This window comes from Pseudonaja textilis, chromosome 4, assembly GCF_049901715.1.
Source record: "Pseudonaja textilis isolate UNSWEBS1 chromosome 4, rPseTex1.2, whole genome shotgun sequence".
In the NCBI taxonomy this organism is placed as follows: Eukaryota; Metazoa; Chordata; class Lepidosauria; order Squamata; family Elapidae; genus Pseudonaja; species Pseudonaja textilis.
The window spans coordinates 76,923,663-76,945,456 of NC_141993.1; the positions used below are offsets into that span (position 1 = coordinate 76,923,663).

The 21,794-nt window shown below is 40.8% G+C and overlaps 1 protein-coding gene across 1 annotated transcript; it reads left to right on the plus strand.

Moving 5' to 3' along the window:
• Window positions 1–1,327: 1,327 nt before the first annotated feature.
• Window positions 1,328–21,794, plus strand: CLDN11 (claudin 11). Its single transcript, XM_026705691.2, has 3 exons — window positions 1,328–1,636; window positions 8,193–8,357; window positions 20,673–21,794. Exons 1-3 carry the CDS (start codon window positions 1,411–1,413, stop codon window positions 20,903–20,905), a joined length of 624 nt encoding a protein of 207 aa, XP_026561476.1. The 5' UTR covers window positions 1,328–1,410; the 3' UTR covers window positions 20,906–21,794.

Genomic DNA, 21,794 nt, shown 5'->3' on the forward strand with positions numbered 1-21,794 from the left:
GTCAGGACCTGCTAAATGCTACCTTTGACTTGCACCCACAGTGCTCTCCCAATACAGTCTTTCACATGTTTAATTGTATGTCATTGTGAGTTGCCAAAAAGTCAAGGAAATATGTCAAGCAACCTGCTATGCAAAGTGGAATGCCATACCTCAAATTGCCACCAGTGGTCGCTACAGGCACGTTTATATTCACAAAAGGAAAAATTCTAGCTTGAATGCAAAGTGGATTCTATTACCTTTGGCTTTGCTTTCCGCTCTCTGAAGATTTTTTTTTTTTCACCTCTGATGTTAGCCAACAAGTCTTTCAGCTTTTGATTAAAATCTCTCCTGAATATGAAAATAGAATATTAAAATAGACTAGAAGACCTCCAAGTTCCCTTCCAACTGTCATTCTGAAACTCATTCTGAGAATGTACGTTTAATTGTTTATTCCAGGGTTATGAATTGACCTTAAATCTGTTCTTCCCCTCTCTATAACCTTTAGGATTATTGTAAAGGTGTCAGACTACTCAGACAGTCAAACTTGAGATTAATTATCGTAGTATAATTGCATAAAAGTCAGTTTATCAAAAGACACAATCCCTAAGCTGCGCCCATCACTAAAATATAACCCACCTGTAAAATTAGCAATCTTAGCTCTGCATGGAGTTGTAGAAATGAATAAAGTAATGTGTAGAGGCTTAAGGCATATGGCTGGCCGCAACCTTTGCAAATAAGATAAACCAGCCCATCCATGGGGTGCTGTCAGAGTTATTCTGGGTGCCTGAAACTTCTTCCAAGCCAAAAGCATCAGATTCATCCTTAAAATCTCCCCAACTTCACCCAATGCAGAAAAGAGACTGAAAATTCCCACCAATCCTTCTGCTGTACTCCGTCTATTCCAAAAGGTGAAAATATGAATCTAAGCACCTGTATTTTATCCACCTATTTGCTGCATCAGTTTTCTCTTTAAAAAGTATAAGGGTGTGCTTGCATGTTGTAGAACAAGACTCTTCAGAGAACAGTAATAAACTGGTGTTTTGTGTCTTCTTTTGAAAAGATTTGTTTCCTCTAATTCACGTTTCCCAAATCTTTCCTCATTGAGTTTTCTAACTTAGGGTCAGGCCTTGTTTAAGCCTGAACCTAAATGTGCACTCTTTTGTCTCATTTGCCTTCCTGTGTTTGCTTTACCCCACTGTGTGATTGCAGGAAGTTTTAAACAAAGGGAAAAGAAGAACAAAACTTGGCACATTTGGAGCCACCTCCCTCTATCTGTGTGGGGAGCAGACTCCTCCCAGGGGCTGGGCTAACAGATGCCAAGCATCTCCATCCCAGCAGATCTCATTTCAGTGCCTTTAGCTGACCACTTACAGTCAGACCTTTGCCTTGTTGCTTGCCAGTTTTTCAGTGTTCAGCAAGCTTAGGAGAAGGATGGTTGCTACTTGTCTGCATCTTACTGGGGTTGTGGCTAGCTTTGTTGGTTGGATTGGCTTGATTGTGGCCACTTCCACAAATGACTGGGTTGTGACTTGTGGATACACCATCACCACTTGCCGGAAGATGGATGAGTTAGGGTCCAAGGGACTGTGGGCTGATTGCGTCATGGCAACAGGTCTGTATCACTGCAAGCCACTGGTGGACATCCTCATATTACCAGGTATGGATTATCCAGCAACACCCAACTCTGACTCCCAACTCAAACCAAACCCCACAGTTTCAATGCTGGTTTATTGTATTTTTAGATCGGACTTCTTAGGGAATTTGGGGATATTTGGTAAGATTGCTGAAAAAATTTCAGACATCGTTCCAGAGATTTTACAGGCTATGTTTCAACCTGGAAAATTATAAAGAATTAGAACAGGCAAAAAAGGAATAATATATGGGGAATTTTAGTTATGTTTGTTTAGAATCCTAATAATAACAGCAACAAATGGAGGGTTAATCTTTTATGGAAAAGGTGCATTTGAAATTATATTTGAATAAACAAAAAGAGATAAATTTGTGAAAAAATTTATGAAGTGAGGACATCAGTAAAACCCTTAATCTCTGCAAGAGAATAGAATCACCTCTTCTTCTCCTTCTCCTTCTCCTTCTCCTTCTCCTTCTCCTTCTTCTTCTTCTTCCTACTACTACTATCTGTCCACAACAATATGAAGTCACAGCTACCAGTTCTTTAGCTGGTTTTGCCTTCATATAGAATACAGAATAACAGAGTTTGAAGGGACCTTGGAGGTTTTCTAGTCCAACCCCTGTCACGAAGAAACCCTACTATTCCACACAAATGGTTGTCCAATCTCTTTTTAAGAACCTCCAGTGATGGAGCATCCACAGCTTCTGGAGGCAAGCTGTTCCATTGATTAATTGTTCTAATTGTCAGGAAATTTCTCCTTAGTTCTAGGTTGGTTCTCTCTTTGATTAGTTTCCATCTATTGCTTTTTGTCCTCCCTTCAGGTGAGAAGCTCGTGAGAATAGGTTGACCCCATCTTGTTTGTGGCAGTCCCTCAGATATTGGAAAACTGCTATCATGTCACCCCAGTCCTTCTTTTCACTAGACTACACATACCCAATTCCTGCAATTGAGGAATACTACACACTGAATTCTTCCCAAGAACCTAGGACATCATAACGTATTGATGTAGTATATATATATATATATGCATCTGAGCAGTGCAGCCTTTTTCAACTGAGAGATGGAAAAGGTATGAATGCAGAGATTTTCTAAGTGCCATCCAAGATTTTTTTAGTATGGGACTCAGTGTGCCATGTAACCATCATGGGACCACCATAGCTGCTTTAATCTTTTCAGTTTTGATTTTCAGATCTTGATACTTTTTGATCTTCTCCAATTCTTTGTCTTCTGGTATTGCCACCACAATTATTATTATATGCACATGCTCAGATCATAATATCTTAATTTCTGGCAAATGGAAACATTCGAAAGGGGCAGAACAAAAATTAGGGTAAAAGTAATAATTTTTAAAATTTACTTTCCACCTGACTTCCAGTCACTGTGAGCAGTTGGCATGAGGTCATTTTTTAAAGGTCTGTCTCCGACTCTGCAGTCAGCCCTGAATTTCCTAGGAATTACCACTGAAATTTGTGTGACTCTGGATGTTCCACATCTTGGGGTCTCTTTTGAAACATCAGCAAAATGGGACTCACAGATGCTTTGGCATTTGTCTTAAAATAGGTTGGGCTTAGGGGCTACCTGATAAATCCTGTTTATAATACTGGGCAGGTCTTTCCTAGCCTGGAATGAAATCTGATATACCATCTGGTCTGTATCACTGAGGTCTTCCTTATTGGTGGATTAGCTTGAGTGACTTTGTGTGGGAATGGAGACAATGAAAATATTTTCCACGCTGTATAGTGTAAAATACAAAGCTATACAAATACTAACAGCTGAATTTTGTTATTCCAGTGTGGGAAGTTTGTGCTATCAGGGCAGATATCTTTTAGAATCACCATGTCAAAAAAATGAGGGTTTTTTGTGGCTCTCTGTGCTATTAGACTTCACAAGAATCACTTCTCCAGGAAGGATGTATTTTTCTGATAACAAAGAACTAAACACAGGGTTTGCGTGATAATTGGCATTAATATCAATAAATAGCATTTATATATTTATCAATTAGTCATTATCAATCAATATTAAACATTTGTTTAAGATATTCCTCCTCTTTTCCAGATTGTAGGATTTTTAGTCTAATTTCATTTTATTTCATTGTAGCATTATGAGCACCAGTTTGATTGGTATGAGTTTCAGGACCAATGGAAATACTTTTACTGTATACGTTGCTTAATGGACTTATGGAACTCCCTGCCACTGGATAGAAATGACCAGCAAGTTAGAGGGCTCCAGGGAGGACAAGTTTGTTAATGACCAGTTTATATGTGATCTCCTAATTCAGAGGTACTTCTGAATATTATCTGATGAAGGTTGATAGATGATAGAGGGTTTCTAGACTGAGTTAACAGCTATTAAATAGGATGGAGGAACAGACAGTTGATCCAGAAAAGTTGATGTAATATTTTGCTTTTCTTATGTGCGTGACTGACTTAACTAACAGCATGATTAGTCTGCAACTATCTATAAATTCAAGCATAACATGAAAACCGAAGTAGGAAATGTCCCTTTCAGGAACTACATTATTTCAATAGTTAGAAAAGAGCTGGCTGAGATATATATTCATATTTTCTGCATACTTTGCAGTAACTTCAATAAATGAATTCCAATTCCTATCCATCTGAAATTCTAAAAACCCCAGGGAACATTAGCGTAGAAGGACTGTAAAATTTATTCAATTTTGTCCCTGTGAATATATTTCCAGGCTGAGGTGTTTTAAATGCTAAATTGACGGTTAATCTTTTGCAGCAGATTTCAAGTAATGGATTTTAAGCTTGGAATACAAATACTTTGATTAAAATTTTAAAGTCCCCAATAAAGTAGAACTTGCAAGCTGGAATTCTGCTCACTTTTAGCAACATAACATCATGAGCAGCCAGCGTAAACTCAAACTATAGGTTATTCCTCTTTGGAAGATTCTCTATAGTCCCAGGCTGTTTAACTTATGGCTCAGTTCTACACCAGTTTCATACTTCTAATTCTCCAGTTTGCTGATACCAGTTTTCTCTAACCTGGAGTTATTCTGATGTGCATGATTGTGAATCTCATATCTGATACCAGTTTTCTCTAACCTGGAGTTATTCTGATGTGCATGATTGTGAATCTCATATCTTCAAACCTCTACAATTAATTATTTATTGCAGCACCCAGTTTGTCGGAGGTTTTGTCTTTCAAGCTTTTGGACCAGTGCTGGACCCCATCTTCAGGGAACTTCTCTCTACGCCCCCCTCTCTACAGAATTTCCCTGAAGATGCGGTCTAGCATGAGTCTGAAAGCTTGGAAGGCAAAACCTCTGGTCCCGGTGACCGACTCAGATTGGATCCTGTGACATTATCCTGAGACACCTATATTCGCATTCATTCATAATTATTTAGTGTTATTTTTCATTCAGGAACTCAAAGAGCATATTCTTTTCGTCCCCTAGACTACATTCTTCCATCAACCTTGTGAGGTAGGCTAGAGGAAGAGACTGAGATTGACCCCAAGTCTTCCAATTGTTCTATGGGCAAGTGCAAATTTCAATCTAGATCTCCTCATTCTAGCTCCAGAACACTTCTCCCATATTTTAAATACAAATTAACCGAGTTGGAAGGGACTTTGTTGGACATCTAGTCCAACCCCCCACCATTTCTGACAGATGGCAGCCCAGTTTCTTCTTGAAAGCTTCCAGTAATGAAGCTCCCACAACTTCCAAAGACAAGCTGTTCCATTGGTTGATTGTTCTCACTGTCAGAAAATTTCTCCTTATTTCCAAGTTGAATCTCTCCTGATTAGATTCCATCCATTATTCCTTGTCAGGCTTTCAAATGACCCCCTCCTCTCTCTGTGGCATTATTTTGTTTAAACCTGATGTCACTAGGAAGTTGCAGTCATCAAACTCTCTCATTCCGTTTGTAACTTTGAAGATGATTTACTGTTATTTTCTGGAGTTGTAATTCTTCCTACAGGCAGGCAAACTCTGCTTAGATTCTGCAAGTGACAGGAACATGGTTCAGGTAGTCTTTGACTTACAACCGTTTGTTTAGTGATTGTTCAAAGTGACAAAAACACTGAAGAAAGAGACTTATGACTGGATTTCATGCTTGCAACTGTTATGGCATCCCCACTTGGTCTCACAATCAAAAGTTGGATGCTTGTCAACTAGCATATATTTTGGACACTTGCATTGTCCCAGGGTCATGTGATCACCTTTTGCAACCTTCTCCGGCTGGCTTCTTATAAGTGAAGTCAACTGGGGAAGCCAGGTTCACTTAATAACCATGATACTAAGTTAACAGTGATTCCCTGAACAACTGTGGCAAAAAGATCATAAAATGGGGTGCAACTCTATTAACAACTGTTTTGCATAGCCATGGAAGTTTTGCGCTCTGTTGTGTTCATTTGGAAGAAGTTGTAGTTGTGGTTGGAAGAAGACAAAAACCGATCCCCTACAATGTCAAGGACCTTGGAGTACTTATATCTAATGACCTAAGCACAACAGCATTGCCAAAAAAGCTTCAAGAGTTGTAAATCTAATCTTAGGAAGCTTCTCCTCTGGTAATACCGAATTACTAACTAGGGCATACAAAACCTTTGCTAGACCAATACTTGAATACAACTCAGCTGTCTGGAATCCACGCTGTATAGCGGACATTAATTCAATTGAGTGTGTCCAGAAGTATTTCACAAGAAGAGTACTACACTCCTCTTTTCGCAACAGAATACCCTGCACCACCAGGCTTGAGATTTTGAACTTGGACAACCTAGAACTATGCCGCCTACAGTTTGACTTAAGCATAGCTTATAAAATAATCTGCTTTACTGTACCACCAATCAATGACTTTTCATCTTCAACTGCAACAATACAAGAGCACACAACAGATATAAACTTAATGTACACCACTCCAAACTTGATTGCAGAAATTATGACTTCAGCAACAGAGTGGTCAATGCCTGGAATGCACTACCAGACTCTGTCGTCACATTCCCAAACCCACACTCCTTTCCCCTAAAACTAATCCTTATTGACCTCACCCCATTCTTAGAGGTATGCAAGAGGTGTGCATAACTGCACAATCGGGCCTACCGTCCCTGTCCCCAATTATTCGTACCCATTTCCTGTATTTATACTTATGTTTATTATCTTGTAAGCTATTGACAAATTAAATAAATAAATAAAATTTATTATTCTTAGAACTTGATTTACTGTTTGTGAGCTCAAAGGAATCTTAAGCATTCTTACCTCACTTTTGGCTACAGTTTTTTCAATCTTGGAGATTATTATGTTGAGTTGCTTAGTTTCAATCTGCTTGTCAGCCTCATTCCAAGAAATGAAGTTTCCAACTCTCCCTTTTAGAAAGTCTCTGGCACGTTTAGAGGCTATAGAGCATTGTACATATACCTGACTTTGTGGCTGGGGTGGACATTCCTGTTGAGTTTTAATTCGCCTCCAAATCCTAAAAGTTGACAATCAGGAAGAAAATGATTTAAATAGCTGTTATCACTTTCTGGAAAGTTTGAAATAAAGTAAACAAGCCAGTACATTTGCCAACACCACAGCAATAGGAAAAAACAACAACCCACCAGATCAAAATTGTGGACCCTGCTTCCTCTTGTTATGTCATCTGGGCAGCCTTTGGAAGAAAAGGTACTATCCTTTCCTCTCTGGAAAAAAGTTGTCCACCACTGCTTTTAGAGATCTTGCTGAGAGGAAATGCAGATGGACATTCCCAGTCATGCAAATGGATATTTTTTCCTCTGGGAAAGGCCTTTAGTTTAGTTGCAACAGTGTAGGACAGTAGTGGCTAACCTTTTGGGGATCCTGTGCCAAAAATAGTGTGCTTGCTTGGTCGTGCTCTTATGCCAGCACCCATAAGGCAATGCGCCCCACACCCCCATTCATGCGTGCGCAATCCCCAACCCACCCCACACCCCGCCACCCCCTTAACCGCACTGCACCTGACACCTGATTTTCGGCAGGTTTGAGGCCTTTTTCGGCCTCCCAAAGGCTCGAGGAAGGCTTCTGCAGGCTTTGCAGGCCGAAAACTAGCCCCATTTCGTCACTTCTGGTATTTTCAGAAAAACAGGAAGTGATGAAATGAGGCTAGTTTTCAGCCTGCAAAGCCTGCAGAAGCCTTCCTCAAGCCTTCAGGAGGTCGAAAAGGCCTCAAACCCTCCGAAAATCAGCTGTGAGGCACGCACATGTGCAGTGAGGTAAGTTTGTCTGCAGTTCGTGTGCCGGCACAAATGGCTCTGCGTGCCACCTGTGGCACGTGTGCCATAGGTTTGCCATCACGGGTGTAGGAGAACTCTGTTATTTAGCAATAGCAATACATTTAGACTTATATACCGCTTCACAGTGCTTTACAGCTTTCTCTAAGCAGTGTACAGAGTCAGCATTTGCCCCAACAATTTGGGCCCTGATTTTACCCACTTCGGAAGGGTGGAAGGCTGAGCCAACCTTGAGCTCGTGAGATTTGAACTGCCAAACTGCTGGCAGCCATCAGTCAGCAGAAGTAGCCTGCAGTACTGCACTCTAACCACTGTGCCACTGCGGCACACCCTTGAACATTGTAAAGGTTTGCAAATTCTGAAGTCTTTCTTCCTACAGGGTACGTCCAGGCATGTCGGGCCCTGATGATTGCTGCCACAGTTTTGGGACTCCCAGCTGTTTTCCTCCTGGTGACTGTTTTGCCTTGCATTCGGATGGGCCATGAACCTGGAGTGGCCAAGTATCGGCGTTCTCAAATGGGAGGAATCCTTTTAATCCTCTTGGGTAAGGCTCCCCATGTCGCAATTCACTTCTTTGGGTGCTAATCAAACTCTAACCTAGCATGCTTTCCAGTGAAAAATCCACAAAGCTGTACTTGACCTCAGAATCATAGTTATCATCACACTAACCTGGGACAGAGCCAGCCTCTCAATGAAGGTTGCATTCAAACATGTTAAATTAACTTGTTTTGAACATCTGTATCTATACAATATATTGTATCATATGTTACCCAAATGGCACTGGTCTGCCTAATTCACTCTAAACCTCAACAAATCTAATGAATGTTAACATGAATGTAACTTAAGATGTTGTGTGAATGCATCTGCTAAGCAGGAGTAGGGTTCAAAATTTTTAAGAACCAGTTCTGTGAGCATGGCTAAGGTGGTGGGTATGGCTTAGTGGCCATGTGACTGGGTGGCCATGGCTTGGTGATCATGTGACTGGCTGGGCATGGCCAACTCAACTTTACTCACATTGAAGTATGCATCTCCTCGCCTCACCTCTCATGACTGTGGGGATGCTACAACAATCGTAAATGTGAAAAATGGTCATAAGTCACTTTTTTCAGTGCCATTGTAATTTTGAATGGTCACTCTACACAAGCAAAGTACCAGCGAAGGAGGAAAAAAAACCTCCAGAGAAGTTCCAGAGACAGGAAGTCTAGTCCTGCCAAGAATGTAATAAGGGTTAACGGAGAGGCAGTTTCTTTAAGCAATACCAGAATGTTTCCTTCCTGCCTTCCTTACAAGATTAGCCCAGTAATTTCTTCTAACAACCGGTTCTCCAAACTGCTTAGAATGTTAACAACTGGTTCTAGTGAAGAGGTGCAAACTGGTAGAATTCCACTCCTGCTGCTAAGTCCTTCCCTGAGCTGGTTAGACAAACAGAATAGAATAATAGAGTTAGAAGAGACCTTGGAGGTCTTCTAGTCCAACCCCCTCCTCAGGCAGGAAATCCTATACCAGTGGTGGCTAACCTTTCTGAGCTCCTGTGCTAAAAATTGTGTGTGCACTTGCACGCTCATGCTTGCGTGCCAGCACCCAGAAGGCAATGCGCCCCCTCATGCCCCCTATGCATGCACGTGTAATCCCCACCCACCCTCACCCCCTTACCTGCACTGCACCTCACAGCTGATTTTGGGTGGTTTTGAGGCCTTTTCTGGCCTCCCAAAGGCTTGAAGAAGGCTTATGCAGGCTTTGCAGGCCGAAAACTAGCCCCATTTCATCACTTCTGGTATTTTCGGGAAAACAGGAAGTGATGAAATGAGGCTAGTTTTCAGCCTGCAAAGCCTGCAGAAGCCTTCCTCAAGCCTTCAGGAGGTCGAAAAGGCCTCAAACCTGTCGAAAAGGCCTCAAACCTGCCGAAAATCAGTTGTGAGGCGCGCACATGCGCAGTGAGGTAAGTTTGTCTGCAGCTCGCGTGCTAGCACAAATGGCTCTGTGTGCCACCTGTGGCATGTGTGCCATAGGTTTGCCATCACGGCCCTATACCATTTCAGACAAAATGGTTAAGGGTGATGCAAGAGTCCATCCATTTTTTGCGAAGTATTTTTTTGGAATACAGGTAGTTGTCGCAGTTTACAGAGTCAACATATTGCCCGCAACAATCTGAGTCCTCTTTTTACCAACCTAAGAAGGATGGAAGGCTGAGTCAACTCTGAGTCAGTCAAGACTGAACAGCTGGCAGATGGCAGAGTTACTGTAGCCTGCAATACTGCATTCTAACCACTGCTGCTATGTGGCATTCATTTAATGACCGTTCAAAGTTACAATGACACTGAAAATAGTGACTTATGACCATTTTTCACACTTACAACTGTTGCAGAATCCCCATGGTCACGTGATCAAAATTCAAAACCCTTGGCAACTGGCTCATATTTATGACACCTGCAGGCTTATAAATATGACAAGCAAAGTCAGTGAGGAAGCCAGATTCACTTAACAATTGTGTTACTGATTTAACAACTGCAGTGATTCATTTAACAACTGTTAAGAAAGGTTGCAAAATGGGGAAAAACTTACTTAACAACTGTTTCACTTAGCAACAGAAATGTTGGGCTCTATTGTGGTTGTAAGTTGAGGATTACCTATACTGGAAAAATGACCAAGGATGACAGTTGAGGATCACCATGATGGGGAAGCTTGTGGGGTTGGCTAATTCACACAATTGCCAAATTGAAAGCAGCTACCAAATTGAGAGGAGTTGTCATTTTTCAGGAACCGAAAGATGTCAATTGCATTTTGTTAGCACCAAATTCTGAAGACGATTGTCCCTATGTGTCCTCCTCCCCCTACTACTGAGCTACTCTGCTTATGGTGTTCTGTAGCAATTGTCATATAATGTATTTTCTTCTGATCAGTAGGGAAGACCCAGTCAGTATCACCCTGACAACAATAGCCAATACAATCATCGTTAGCACCTGTGTATTTTTGAGCCTTGCCATCTCACAACAAGAGGCCTTGGTGTTTTCTTCACCAGTTTGTTTAACTGAGGAGGAGGAGGAGGAGGATGGGATGGCCAAGAGGAGAGTAGCCTCTTTGTGCTGCCTTGCCCTGAAGTGGACTCTCTCCTTCTGGCAGCCAGCACTGACATCATGCTTTATTATAATGGGTGCCCAGTTTCCACCATGCTGGAGAAGACGTGTCCAGCTGCAGTAGAGACTTCCAAATTCTCTGCAATTTGCAAGAATTAGCCCAAAATCCTCCTGTTCCAATAGGTTAAACAACCAAAGACCTAGAGAGATTGACATCAAGGATGAGGAAGTTATAGACTTTCAGATGTAGCCGAGACTACAACTCCCAGAGTTCCTAACCTTGGTTACACTGATTGGGACTACCAGGAATGGAAGTTTAGCAGCTTATCTTGGAGAACTACACAGAACTGAAGCCAGATAATGCCTGAGTGCTACTAATCAGCTCGCTAGACTAGCCTGGAAAGTTGAACAAGCATCCTAGAAAAAAGGCATTTCTGTACAGTATTATTCTGACGAAACTACCACAAACAAGGTTATGCAGATATGAGTAGCTGAGCTTGCATCTTTCTTAGCTCTTATGATCTAGTGCATTAGCCATTTGATCAGGCATTTGGGGAGGAGTTGCAGACTCAGCATATCTAGAGGAGACCACCTTAGAGAATATTGCTTTAGAGACCATCCATAACTCTTCTTACTTGTAATTCCTATCTCCTTACATCTGAAAGTGAGATTCTGCTCTGCTTCTTACATATCTGGTGGCTGCAGTTTTATAGGATTTTTCTTCCTCCTCCTCCTCTTCCTCCTCCTCCTCCTCCATCATTTTGACTATCAAGTTCGATATGAATTCCTCTGATTTCTATCAAGACCAATAGGAATTGAAATCCAATACATTTGGCCAGCATGGGACATGTTTCTGGACAACAATACCCAACAACTGTTAAGCCCTTTCAGGGAAAAAGTGTGCTCAGAATGTCCAATTGATTTAATATCAGACGCTCACCAAAAAGTCAAAAGCCGAGGGCCTTTCTCTCTTGCCAAGCATTATGAAATGCCTCCTTTGACCTTATCTGTTCAGTAAATTCAACATTAAATTTAGCACATTGGCCTAATACACACATCGTGTTAAACCATTGTAATTATTTCCAGTTGCTTAGCATAATACACAATAATACAGTATATAATTCTACTCATTATGATTATTATATGCAAAGTAGACCATTATGGCTTGTTCAATAGACCATTAAAAAAACCAGGACATCTAGACTTAACATCCTGTATGAATGCAAAAATCGAATGAGGTTAGAATTGAGTTGCAATCAATTCTCTTTTAAAAATTTGTCTAGCATATGTTTGAATGCACAATTGCCTTTAGTAAAGAAACTATGTTTGAAAATGGAAAGATCCTTAATAATGGAGGAATGGTGACTTTGGCAGTTTAGTCACAACCCTTCACAACAATGTTTTGAAGCTGGCAAAAATGATAAGGATGACAATTTGGCTTCAACCCTAAAATCATTTTTTAGTTATGTTGCTCATAGATTTCTTGATTAATTTCAGAACTTTTCACAAACATTTTTAAAAATATATATATGTGGTTTTCTACTTGTCTTTGTATTTGCTAATACTTAAATAAGCTATCTTCCTTTGTAATCACCTAGGATAAAGGTTGCCCTTCGAAGTTACAAGGCAAACATATACATGTTGTCCAGTGCATAGATTCTGGATGGGGTATGGGATAAAAAAATTATTTGTCCATGAAGAGACTAAGAGTGTTGTAATTACGAGGCAGTCGAGTTGTTTGATCATGAACAACTGAATCATGATGATCTTTATTGGAGTCTAGTCTTGCATTTATACCCATTTTTAGTTATCCTCCATCACTGGTTAACTTTGGTTACTGCTTAAATTTCGTTACTGTTTAGCACAGTAATTAATACAATTAATTATCTCTAGTTAAAGTCTGACATATGTTTACTTCCTCTCTCTAATCCTCCTTTAGATTAGTGACTTTTGTTTGCCTGAGTTGTATTTGCTTGGAAACATTTTTTATCTGAGGTTTGCCATCCGAGATTGGAATATTCCTGCAATTACAACTCTACACAAGGGAAGCCGTAAGGCATCAGAATGGGAAAATTTAAAAAAAGGGAAAATGAGTGTTCATTGGCTGGTATTTCCCACGCTCTGTTATTGGCCTGTACAAGTTGCACAATGATTGGCTGAAGACGTTCTCGGCAAGCTTCAAACTAAGAGCCATAATAATCGTGCCATGCTGCTGATTGGAAGATAAGAGAGGGCGGAGGAATTGTAGCTTGGTTTAAAACAATCTGCCAGTGGGAAGGATATTTATTTATTATATTTTATCCTGACTTTATCATTTTATAAGTAAATCAAGGCAGTGAACATATCTCATACTCCTTCCTCCTATTTTTCCCACAATAGCAATCCTGTGGGGTATGCTGGGCCGAGAGAGAATAACTGGTGCAAAGTTATACAGCTTGTTGTTTTCATATCCTAAGGGAGGATTAGAACTCACAGTCTCCTAATTTCCATGCCAGCACCCTTAACCAGTACACCAAATTGGCTCTCAATATACTCAATATCTTCTGTTTGCATTTTTCCATAGCTCTGAAGCCTCCAGGGTGCTTTCTTTTCCCATCTTGGGGGAAAAAAACCCATGAGAAGTTTCCTTATAATATCTCTTTTAAAAGATTGAATTGAAATGTGGGAAGTCTCTTTGGCTGAAGAGACTATTGTTTAGTGGGAGATAGGACATTCACATCTGTCTCTTGACTATTTGCAATGAAATCAGTTCAGAAATATACTCTGACCACGAGAACTTCATTTTAAAAGAAATGTCAAAATGTCCATTTTTTTTTTCACCGAATGGAATAAGAACTGGGCTGAAATGGATTAAGATGGCAGAAAACGGGCGAGTTAGCATAAAATATAATGGTACAAGTAGAGTGGTACGTTTACAATAAAATGATGCCCGAGGAGAGACAAAGTTAGTCATCAGTGCCAGCATCCATAAATCAGAAGAGTGGTCCTGAAATACATGGGATGAAGCAGGGCTGATCTCCTGGAAAAACTCACCTGAGCATCATCCTGCACTCCTGTACTGCATTGGGGCTATTTTGGGGACATAGGTTTAATGTACTTCCACAGAACAGCATTGTACCTGAATTTAAACAAACAGATCCATTGAGCTGGGTACATTTTCAGAAATAACCTGCAAGATAGTTCAGTAGTTTACTTTACTTTATTGTCATTGCACTTTGTACAACAAAATCAAACACCATCTTCAGTGCACATCATGACCATGAAGATAAACACAAACACATATCCTTCCCACGCCACACATTGAACCGAAAACCCCTGGCACCGCACCAACACTGCACTATACAGTAGAATTCAAAAGAGCTACTGCCCTGGGTTAGAAGCTGTTTTTCAGCCTATTTGTGCTTGTTTTTAATATTCTGTACCATCTGCCAGATGGTAATAGTTCAAAAAAAAGGGTGCCCAAGATAAGATGGATCTTTGAGAATGTTTTGAACTTTCTTAAGGCAGCAGGAGCTATAAAGCTCTTCCAAAGAGGGGAGAGGGCAACCGATGATCTTCTGGGCAATGACATTAACCTTAGCAGCAGGGCAACCAGGAATGTGGCTAAAATTTCTGCCCCAGAAACACATTTCTAGTCATCAAGCCTGTCTGACATTAAAGGTAATGGTTGATTATTATTTTTGCTGCCACAGTAATACAGGTAGTCCTCGGCTTATAACAGTTTATTTAATGACTGTTCAAAGTTACAACAGCACTGAAACAAAGTGTCCTATGAACCTTTTTCACAGTTATGACCTTTGTAGCATTGCCATGATCACATGATCAACATTCAGATACTTGGCAACTGGTTCATCTTTATGACCATTGTGGTGTCCCAGGGTCAAGTGATCACTTTTTGCAACCTTCTGACAAGAATGTCAATAGGGTGGCCAGATTCACTTAACAGTGATTCACTTAACATCTGTGGCAAGAAAGGTCATAAAATGGGGGCCAAGCTCACTTAACAAATGTCTTACTTAACAACAGAAATGTTGGGCTCCATTGTGGTTGTACGTTGAGGACCAGCTGTACTGGGCAGGAGGGGGAACATGCCAGTTGCTACACTTTAATTTTTCACAATTGCTGTGATCTTGTCCATAACTACCATAAAAATGTAAGGGGAGCCCTAGACAACAGCTTGGTCATTGTGGCAAAATAGGGATTGTTCATTGGGGCAGTCACGTTTATGTCAAGTCACCATGAACCACGAGATGAGTAGCATATAAATATAAATAAAATAAATCATTCTTTTCTGGCGACTCAAAAACAGTAAGAAGGCAAATTAGCACAGCTGTAAGGGAGAGCCCTTAGTTGGCAATTAATTAGTTAATACATTCTTCTGGAAGCAAATCTTTGAAGCCAAAAGAGTGAGAGTTGAGCCATTCATATGATTTAGAAAGAACAATCATACTCTCGTCCCATCCAGCTTCTCTGGGCTGTTATTTCCTACTGTGCTTGTCTGTCCAAATGTATTGGCCCAATAGCACCAGAAACATCTGGATGTGTGTGCGGGGTCATCTGGGGGTAAAATGGCAGCATGAGCAGATGATCAAGGCTGTCCCCTTTTAATGCGCATGTGATGCCTGCAAGACATGATAAAAAGGCAAAGGGTTAACTGACAACCATTCTTGTTATTTTGATGCTTTTGACTCTCTGTTGATGTCCTAGTCTGTCCCAAGGAATGAAACACAAAAGTAAACAATCAAAGCTTACTGCTAGTGGGACTCTTTCCATAAAGTATTGAGAGACCCGCCCAACAAAGGGATGCACTCATATTTATACATCTTGAAGAGGCAGGAGAAATCAATGCATAGGTAGCACATGATGTAAGCATCATATTCATAGGTAAAGGATCTTGTTACTATTGATAATGGAACTCAGGAATAGGAACTCCTACCTACGCCTGTTTTAAAAAATGAAGAATAAAGCAATAAAGTAATAAAACAGGAAAGAAAACATGCATACATGCAGAGGAAGGGGCAGTGCTAAATTGCAAATCAATGTGCTAGAGTTACAAATCAATAGGACTGATCTAATAAAGTAAAAACTTTGGCCTTATATCTCTAAATATCAATTTGATTTACTTTATTCCATTTATCTAAGAACTGACTTAGATACAGTATCTCTTCAGCAGAATTCAGTTTAGAATTGCTAGGTTGAATTGGTTTTAACAAGCTTTTATTTAAGTTTTAAGGTACTGCTAACCCTAGTTTTGAAAACTTAGCTTTAAAAAATAATCTACAAGTATTGTGCTACTCCCTTGTACCCCATTTTTAGTGTTTGTCTAAAACAAAACAACACTCCACCTCTCAGTGCTTTTTCCTTTTAGATACTGGATGAAGAGAGTTATCTTTATTTGGATATAGCCCAGCAGTATCCATAGGATGTGTGTATGTGTGTGACTAATGGCAATTATAGCTCTGTGACTGAAACTTGTTTTTCACAGTTGCTCTGATCTTGTCCATATCTACAAAAAAGGCGGGGCCTCAACTGTGCTGTCACAGCCACAAGTTTGACTTTTGGGGCAACCCCCCCCCCCCAGGACATCTCACGAGCATCTGCAGGTTTCCTCTGCTTTTCTCAAAAGGATAGTTTGGCCACCCACCCCTTCCTCTCCCGGAACTGATGCGGCTGGTTCAGCCGTTGCTAAAATCTTTGCAAACAGATGTAATTAGAACCACAAATCTCATTCCTAAGTCTAAAATGTGAGCAGGATGAGAAAGAAACACTCTCGGCTGGTGGAAGGGAGCGGGAAAGGGAATGCAAGCTCGCAAAGCAAAACAAGAACAGCACAAAGACAGAGGGGAAAGTGCGGACTGGAACAGTTCGAGGTGGAGAAAGAGATACACAGGGATAAAAAGAGGAGAGTGTATGGCCTCATTTGTAAAACTGTTTCCTCATTGTAGGAAAGTAGATTCAGGTTAGGAATCAGGAGGAATCAGGAGATTCCCCAGTAGGTAACCATTACACCCAGACTATGGCATCCAGTTTTGGTCACCACACTGTAAAAAAGATGTTGAGACTCTAGAAAAAGTACAGAGAAGAGCAACCAGGATGATTATTGGACTGGAGGCTAAAACATACAACAACCAGTTGCAGGAACTGGGCATGGCTGTGAGGGGCTGCCACAGAGAGGAAGGGGTCAAGCTATTTTCTAAAGCACCTGTAGGCCAGACACGGAATAATGGATGGAAACTGAACAAGGAGAGATTTAACCTGGAAATAAGGAGAAACTTTCTGACAGTGAGAACAATCAACCAATGGAACAGAAGTCGCACTCGGAAGTTGTGGGAGCGCCATCACTTGAGACTTTCAAGAAGAGATTGGACTGCCATTTGTCAGAAATGGTGTAGGGTCTCCCACTTGGGTGGTGGAGGGGTTGGCCAAATGACCTACAAGGTCCCTTCTAACTCTGATTATCTGTAATCTGTAAAAGGTCTCACTGTCTACCAGGAGATTAAATGCCTAGTGAAGTAGTTTCTTCCCCTTTGTTTTAGAGGTCTCCAAACAGTGACTTGAAACTAATAGAATAAACTATTTGTAGCTCAGGGTTGCACTGAGCAGTCCTTGGTGCTCTCTGAGCTTGGTTGTTTTCTTGCAGATGTTGCAGATGACATCTTCAGTGCCAAGTTGGGTATTGAAATGTCTGCAAGGAAATGACCAAACTTGGAGAGCAGCAAGGACTCCACACCTCCTTGGAACACTTTAGTGCAGTGGTTACCAACCAGTGGGCTGGGGACCACTGGTGGTCCACAAAATTTTTTGGTGATCCATAGAGAAATGTCACTCCCAAAGGACCCCCCAAAGCAATTAATCCAGGTTGTGCAGGAATACAAGGCTACGCCGCTCACATGGCCCATGGGAACACGAGGCTTGCATTGCTTGCATCGCGAACAACATGAGATAGTGACGGGACGGGGAAAAGGGCAGAGGGGGGGGAACTTGCCCCAAGTGCCCCATGCGCCTCACCTGGTCTCCGGGCTGCTTCTTTCCACTTCTTTCTTCTTCTGCTTTTGGCTGCATGCAAGGAAAGTAGCAAAAGTCTTTCTTTCTCTCCTCCAAACTCCGCCAGAAATTAGTCTTTGGGACCCTACAAGGCATCCTGCTCCAAGAGGCTGCATCAGCGCGACAAGTCTCACAAAGATTCATTTCTGGCAGAGTTTGGGGGAGAGAAAGAAAGACTTCTGCTGCTTCTGCTACTTTCCTTGCATGTCTCTCTCTCTCTCCCCCTGAGAACGGAGCTGGAGACAGTATCCTGTGATCCCAAATAATGATCGATCAGTAGGAAAACAGGATGGGGAATTTTCCTGCAGACTTTTTTGGGGATTTTCCCAGGGTCTCTGGTCCGCGGGATTTAAAATTATGAGTTTGGTGGTCCCTGAGGTCCAAAAGGTTGGCGACCCCTGCTTTAATGGGTCCGATACCAAGCAAGGAGTGGTATTAGATGATTCCTGAAATCCCATCATAAGATATGGTTTTCTGACAGGAACATTCCTTGGTTCCAGACACTGTTTTAAAATGCTGCTCCTGGATCTGAAGAGATCTGAAAATGCAGAGATTACAATTTCTAGGATCAAGTCCTAATGTTCCCACTTCTGCTTTTCTCTGAAGCTACCTAAACCACTGTGGAACTAACCAAATAAACACACCCTCTCCATAACATTTCATAAGTGGCAGGGTTGCTCAACATAGTTACAATGTCCATCATGGACTCGGGTTGGATGTTTGATGCCCTGGAAACTACTTGAACTCCACACAGCCATCCGTCCTACTCGATTCTCTTTTTAACAGCTGCAGTTTTGCTTGTTGCATCCTTGTCCTGGAGTCCTGTGGATGAAGTTATCCCTCTTAAGTCACACATTTGATCCATGTTTTCTCTTATTTATTTTCCTGTATTTTCCTTCCTCTTGTAATTTTGGGGTTTTGACACTGCCTTATTATTTTTTGCTGTGTGGTCTCTGGGACACTGTAGGTTCTACTGGCGTTCTGCTTTCTTGGGTTCTCAAAGAATTTAAAATGATTGAATCCAGTGTGGCTCTCCTCTGCAGGCAATAAAATAATTGGCCAGTTCAGTAGTTCTCAAATGTCAAGGTTTTTTTTTCTTTTTATGTAAATCAAAATTGGGCATCATCTTTTGCTAGTTCCATAGTGTTGAATTCTTGTGGCACAAATGTAAAATAGAATATTTTGGCTCTTTAAAAATCCCTGAACGCAGTGGTGTGATGGCCAAAAAGATCCAGACCTAGTGTGTGATCAATGCCACACTTCTGTTTTATGGGCATGCAATGTGTCATACTAACATTAAAAGAATCCTGTGAGGTTTTGTGAAGGTTTTCTGTATCTCATTTCAGCGCTCCCCTCTGAGGCTTTCTAACGCCTTGCTGAAATCTGATGTCCAATTTCCACCTCCCTCCCACCAAAAAAGTTTCTATTATTTTGTCTTATTCTCAGTATGATGGAGAACATTTAAACCAGTGATAGCGAACCTATGGCACGCATTCCAGAAGTGGCACACAGAGCCATCTCTCCGGGCACACCAGCCATTGCTCGTTGCTCTTCCGGTTTCCGGCACAAAGACCAGTTGGCAGGCACACATGTGAGCGCACCAGAAACCAGAAGAGCAGCTCCCTGGCATGTGCTTGTGTGCTGGGGAGCTGCTCTTCCGGTTTCCAGTGCCCTTACGAGCTGCTGCTCTTCCGGTTTCTGGTATTCCTCCATGCGCGCACTCCCATTTCGGCACTCGGTGCTGAAAAGGTTCGCCAACACTGATTTAACCTGACTTAGCTCTTAGAAGGAGGAAAAAATCTTGCCGCAATCCTGTATACATACTGAAGCTTGTTTGGATGGCCACATTTTCCAATGGAAAGCTTTATTCTTAATGATTTCTATTGGGATTTAATGGACACACGGAAAACCAAGGATACTTTACTCAGTTGAAGAGATAATTGTAAAATAAAAGACAGATTGCACAATTAAATATTATTTCCTTCCAAGTAATTACTGGTTTTGGTGAGTATGCTTAGAATTTTTATGTTATTTCAATACTCTAGCCTAATATCTATTCAGGGATCTTGTTCTTGCAAGGCCAAATGATGAAGGGAGGAACTTATTATCTCCTTTTCTTATACAAAAAAAAAAAAAATCACACAAGAAAGAAAAGCATAATGAAAACAGTAGCAGAGAGATGAAAACATAATAACTTGTGATAGAATTCTCAATAAAAATAGAAAAGAGTCTATTTCAGGTTCACCAAAAGGAAATATTTCTTCACACAATATATAATGCATTAATTCAGTTTACCACCTCAGTAAACTGAAGTTGGCTTTGGTGTAGTTAAAGAGTGAAGACCTAAGAGTTAGCAATCCCGTATTATGCTTTAGCCGTGTTTGGCAATTTTCAAAAAACTGTCACTCTAAGGTGTCCCAAGTTTTTGTTGTTGTTTTGTTTGCACCTTAGGCCAACAAGTGAAAGATAATTGTTAAGCGCTTGAGCAATTAAGAAATAATACCTAATGTATCTGCTTTTTAGAGAATTCATTCAGAAAAATCAATCAAAGGGCTTACACGACAACACGTTCTAATAAATGCTGTGGATAGAACTGGACAATATTCTAACCTTTCATTTTATTTTAAATATAGGTGCACATTTCAGATAATTGTTAAAACTAGGATTTGTAAATTGCTGTGGAATTCTAGACTCTGTGATGGGCTGCAGTGATTTTTCTTCTTCTTCAAATGTTTCCCCAGCTCTGTGTGGCATTGTGGCTACCATTTGGTTCCCTGTGAGTGCTCACCGTGAAACCATGATTATGAGCTTTGGATATTCCCTCTACACCGGCTGGATTGGATCGGCTCTTTGCCTCTTCGGTGGATGCATCATTGTTTGTTGTTCAGGTGATGCTCAAACGTTTGGGGAGAACCGCTTCTACTATGCTTCTGGATCGAGCTCTCCCACCCACGCGAAGAGTGCCCACGTATAAGAGCTCCTGAAACTTTCCAGGCCTTGAAGAACCTTTTTTTTTTTTTTTTTGGCACAAGTGGAAGGGTTTACATTCAATTTTTGGTCTTCCATCTTCTTCCACCTTCCGTCTTCTAAGCTGCCTCGGTTGTAGAAGATAGAAAGAAACAACCTGGTGTTTGTAACTCGTAAACACCCCATTTCTCTGAATAGAAATAGCAAATAAAGATCAAGCTAGGTGCAGACACATTCTTCTTCGGTCAGGCTTTTTCATTCATAATTCTGTCGAAATATTAAGCCTCTTTTTCTTTTTCCCTCCCTCCCTCCTACTAGGAACAGGATTAACACATATGTATCTGAATTGCCTGGAACTGATTTCTCAGAATGAGTTACCCCTTCCTTTTATCTCACTCAAGGCCATCTTATCTGGCAGTGCTTACCAAGATCGGTGAAAGAATCCCCTGTGTTCCAACTACAACAATGTTTTCTTTCCCTGAAGATTAAAGGATATCTCTTCGTTTTTTCAGTCTGAAAACAGAACAAGCACTATAAGGAAGATGACCATTTCAGTAACAGTGGTTTTTTTTGTCTACATGCATCAGTATGAAGGAAATTAAAGAGATCTAATTGCAAGATAAATAACAAAAAAAATTGTATATATCTCCTTATATATATATGCAATGGGACCGATCCTAAATGTATTTTCTTCATCTCTTTTCTGCCAACTTGTATTTTTTTACTTTTGTTTCAATTAATTTGTATTCTGACATAAACTATTGAACTATTGCCTAAATTTTTGTACTGTAATCAAATGCCAGTTCAAGTCATGTCCTATGAATACTGATGATAACGATGTCTTTTGTTCTGAAGTGAAATACTGTTCAATATACTGAAATAAATGTTGAAATTAA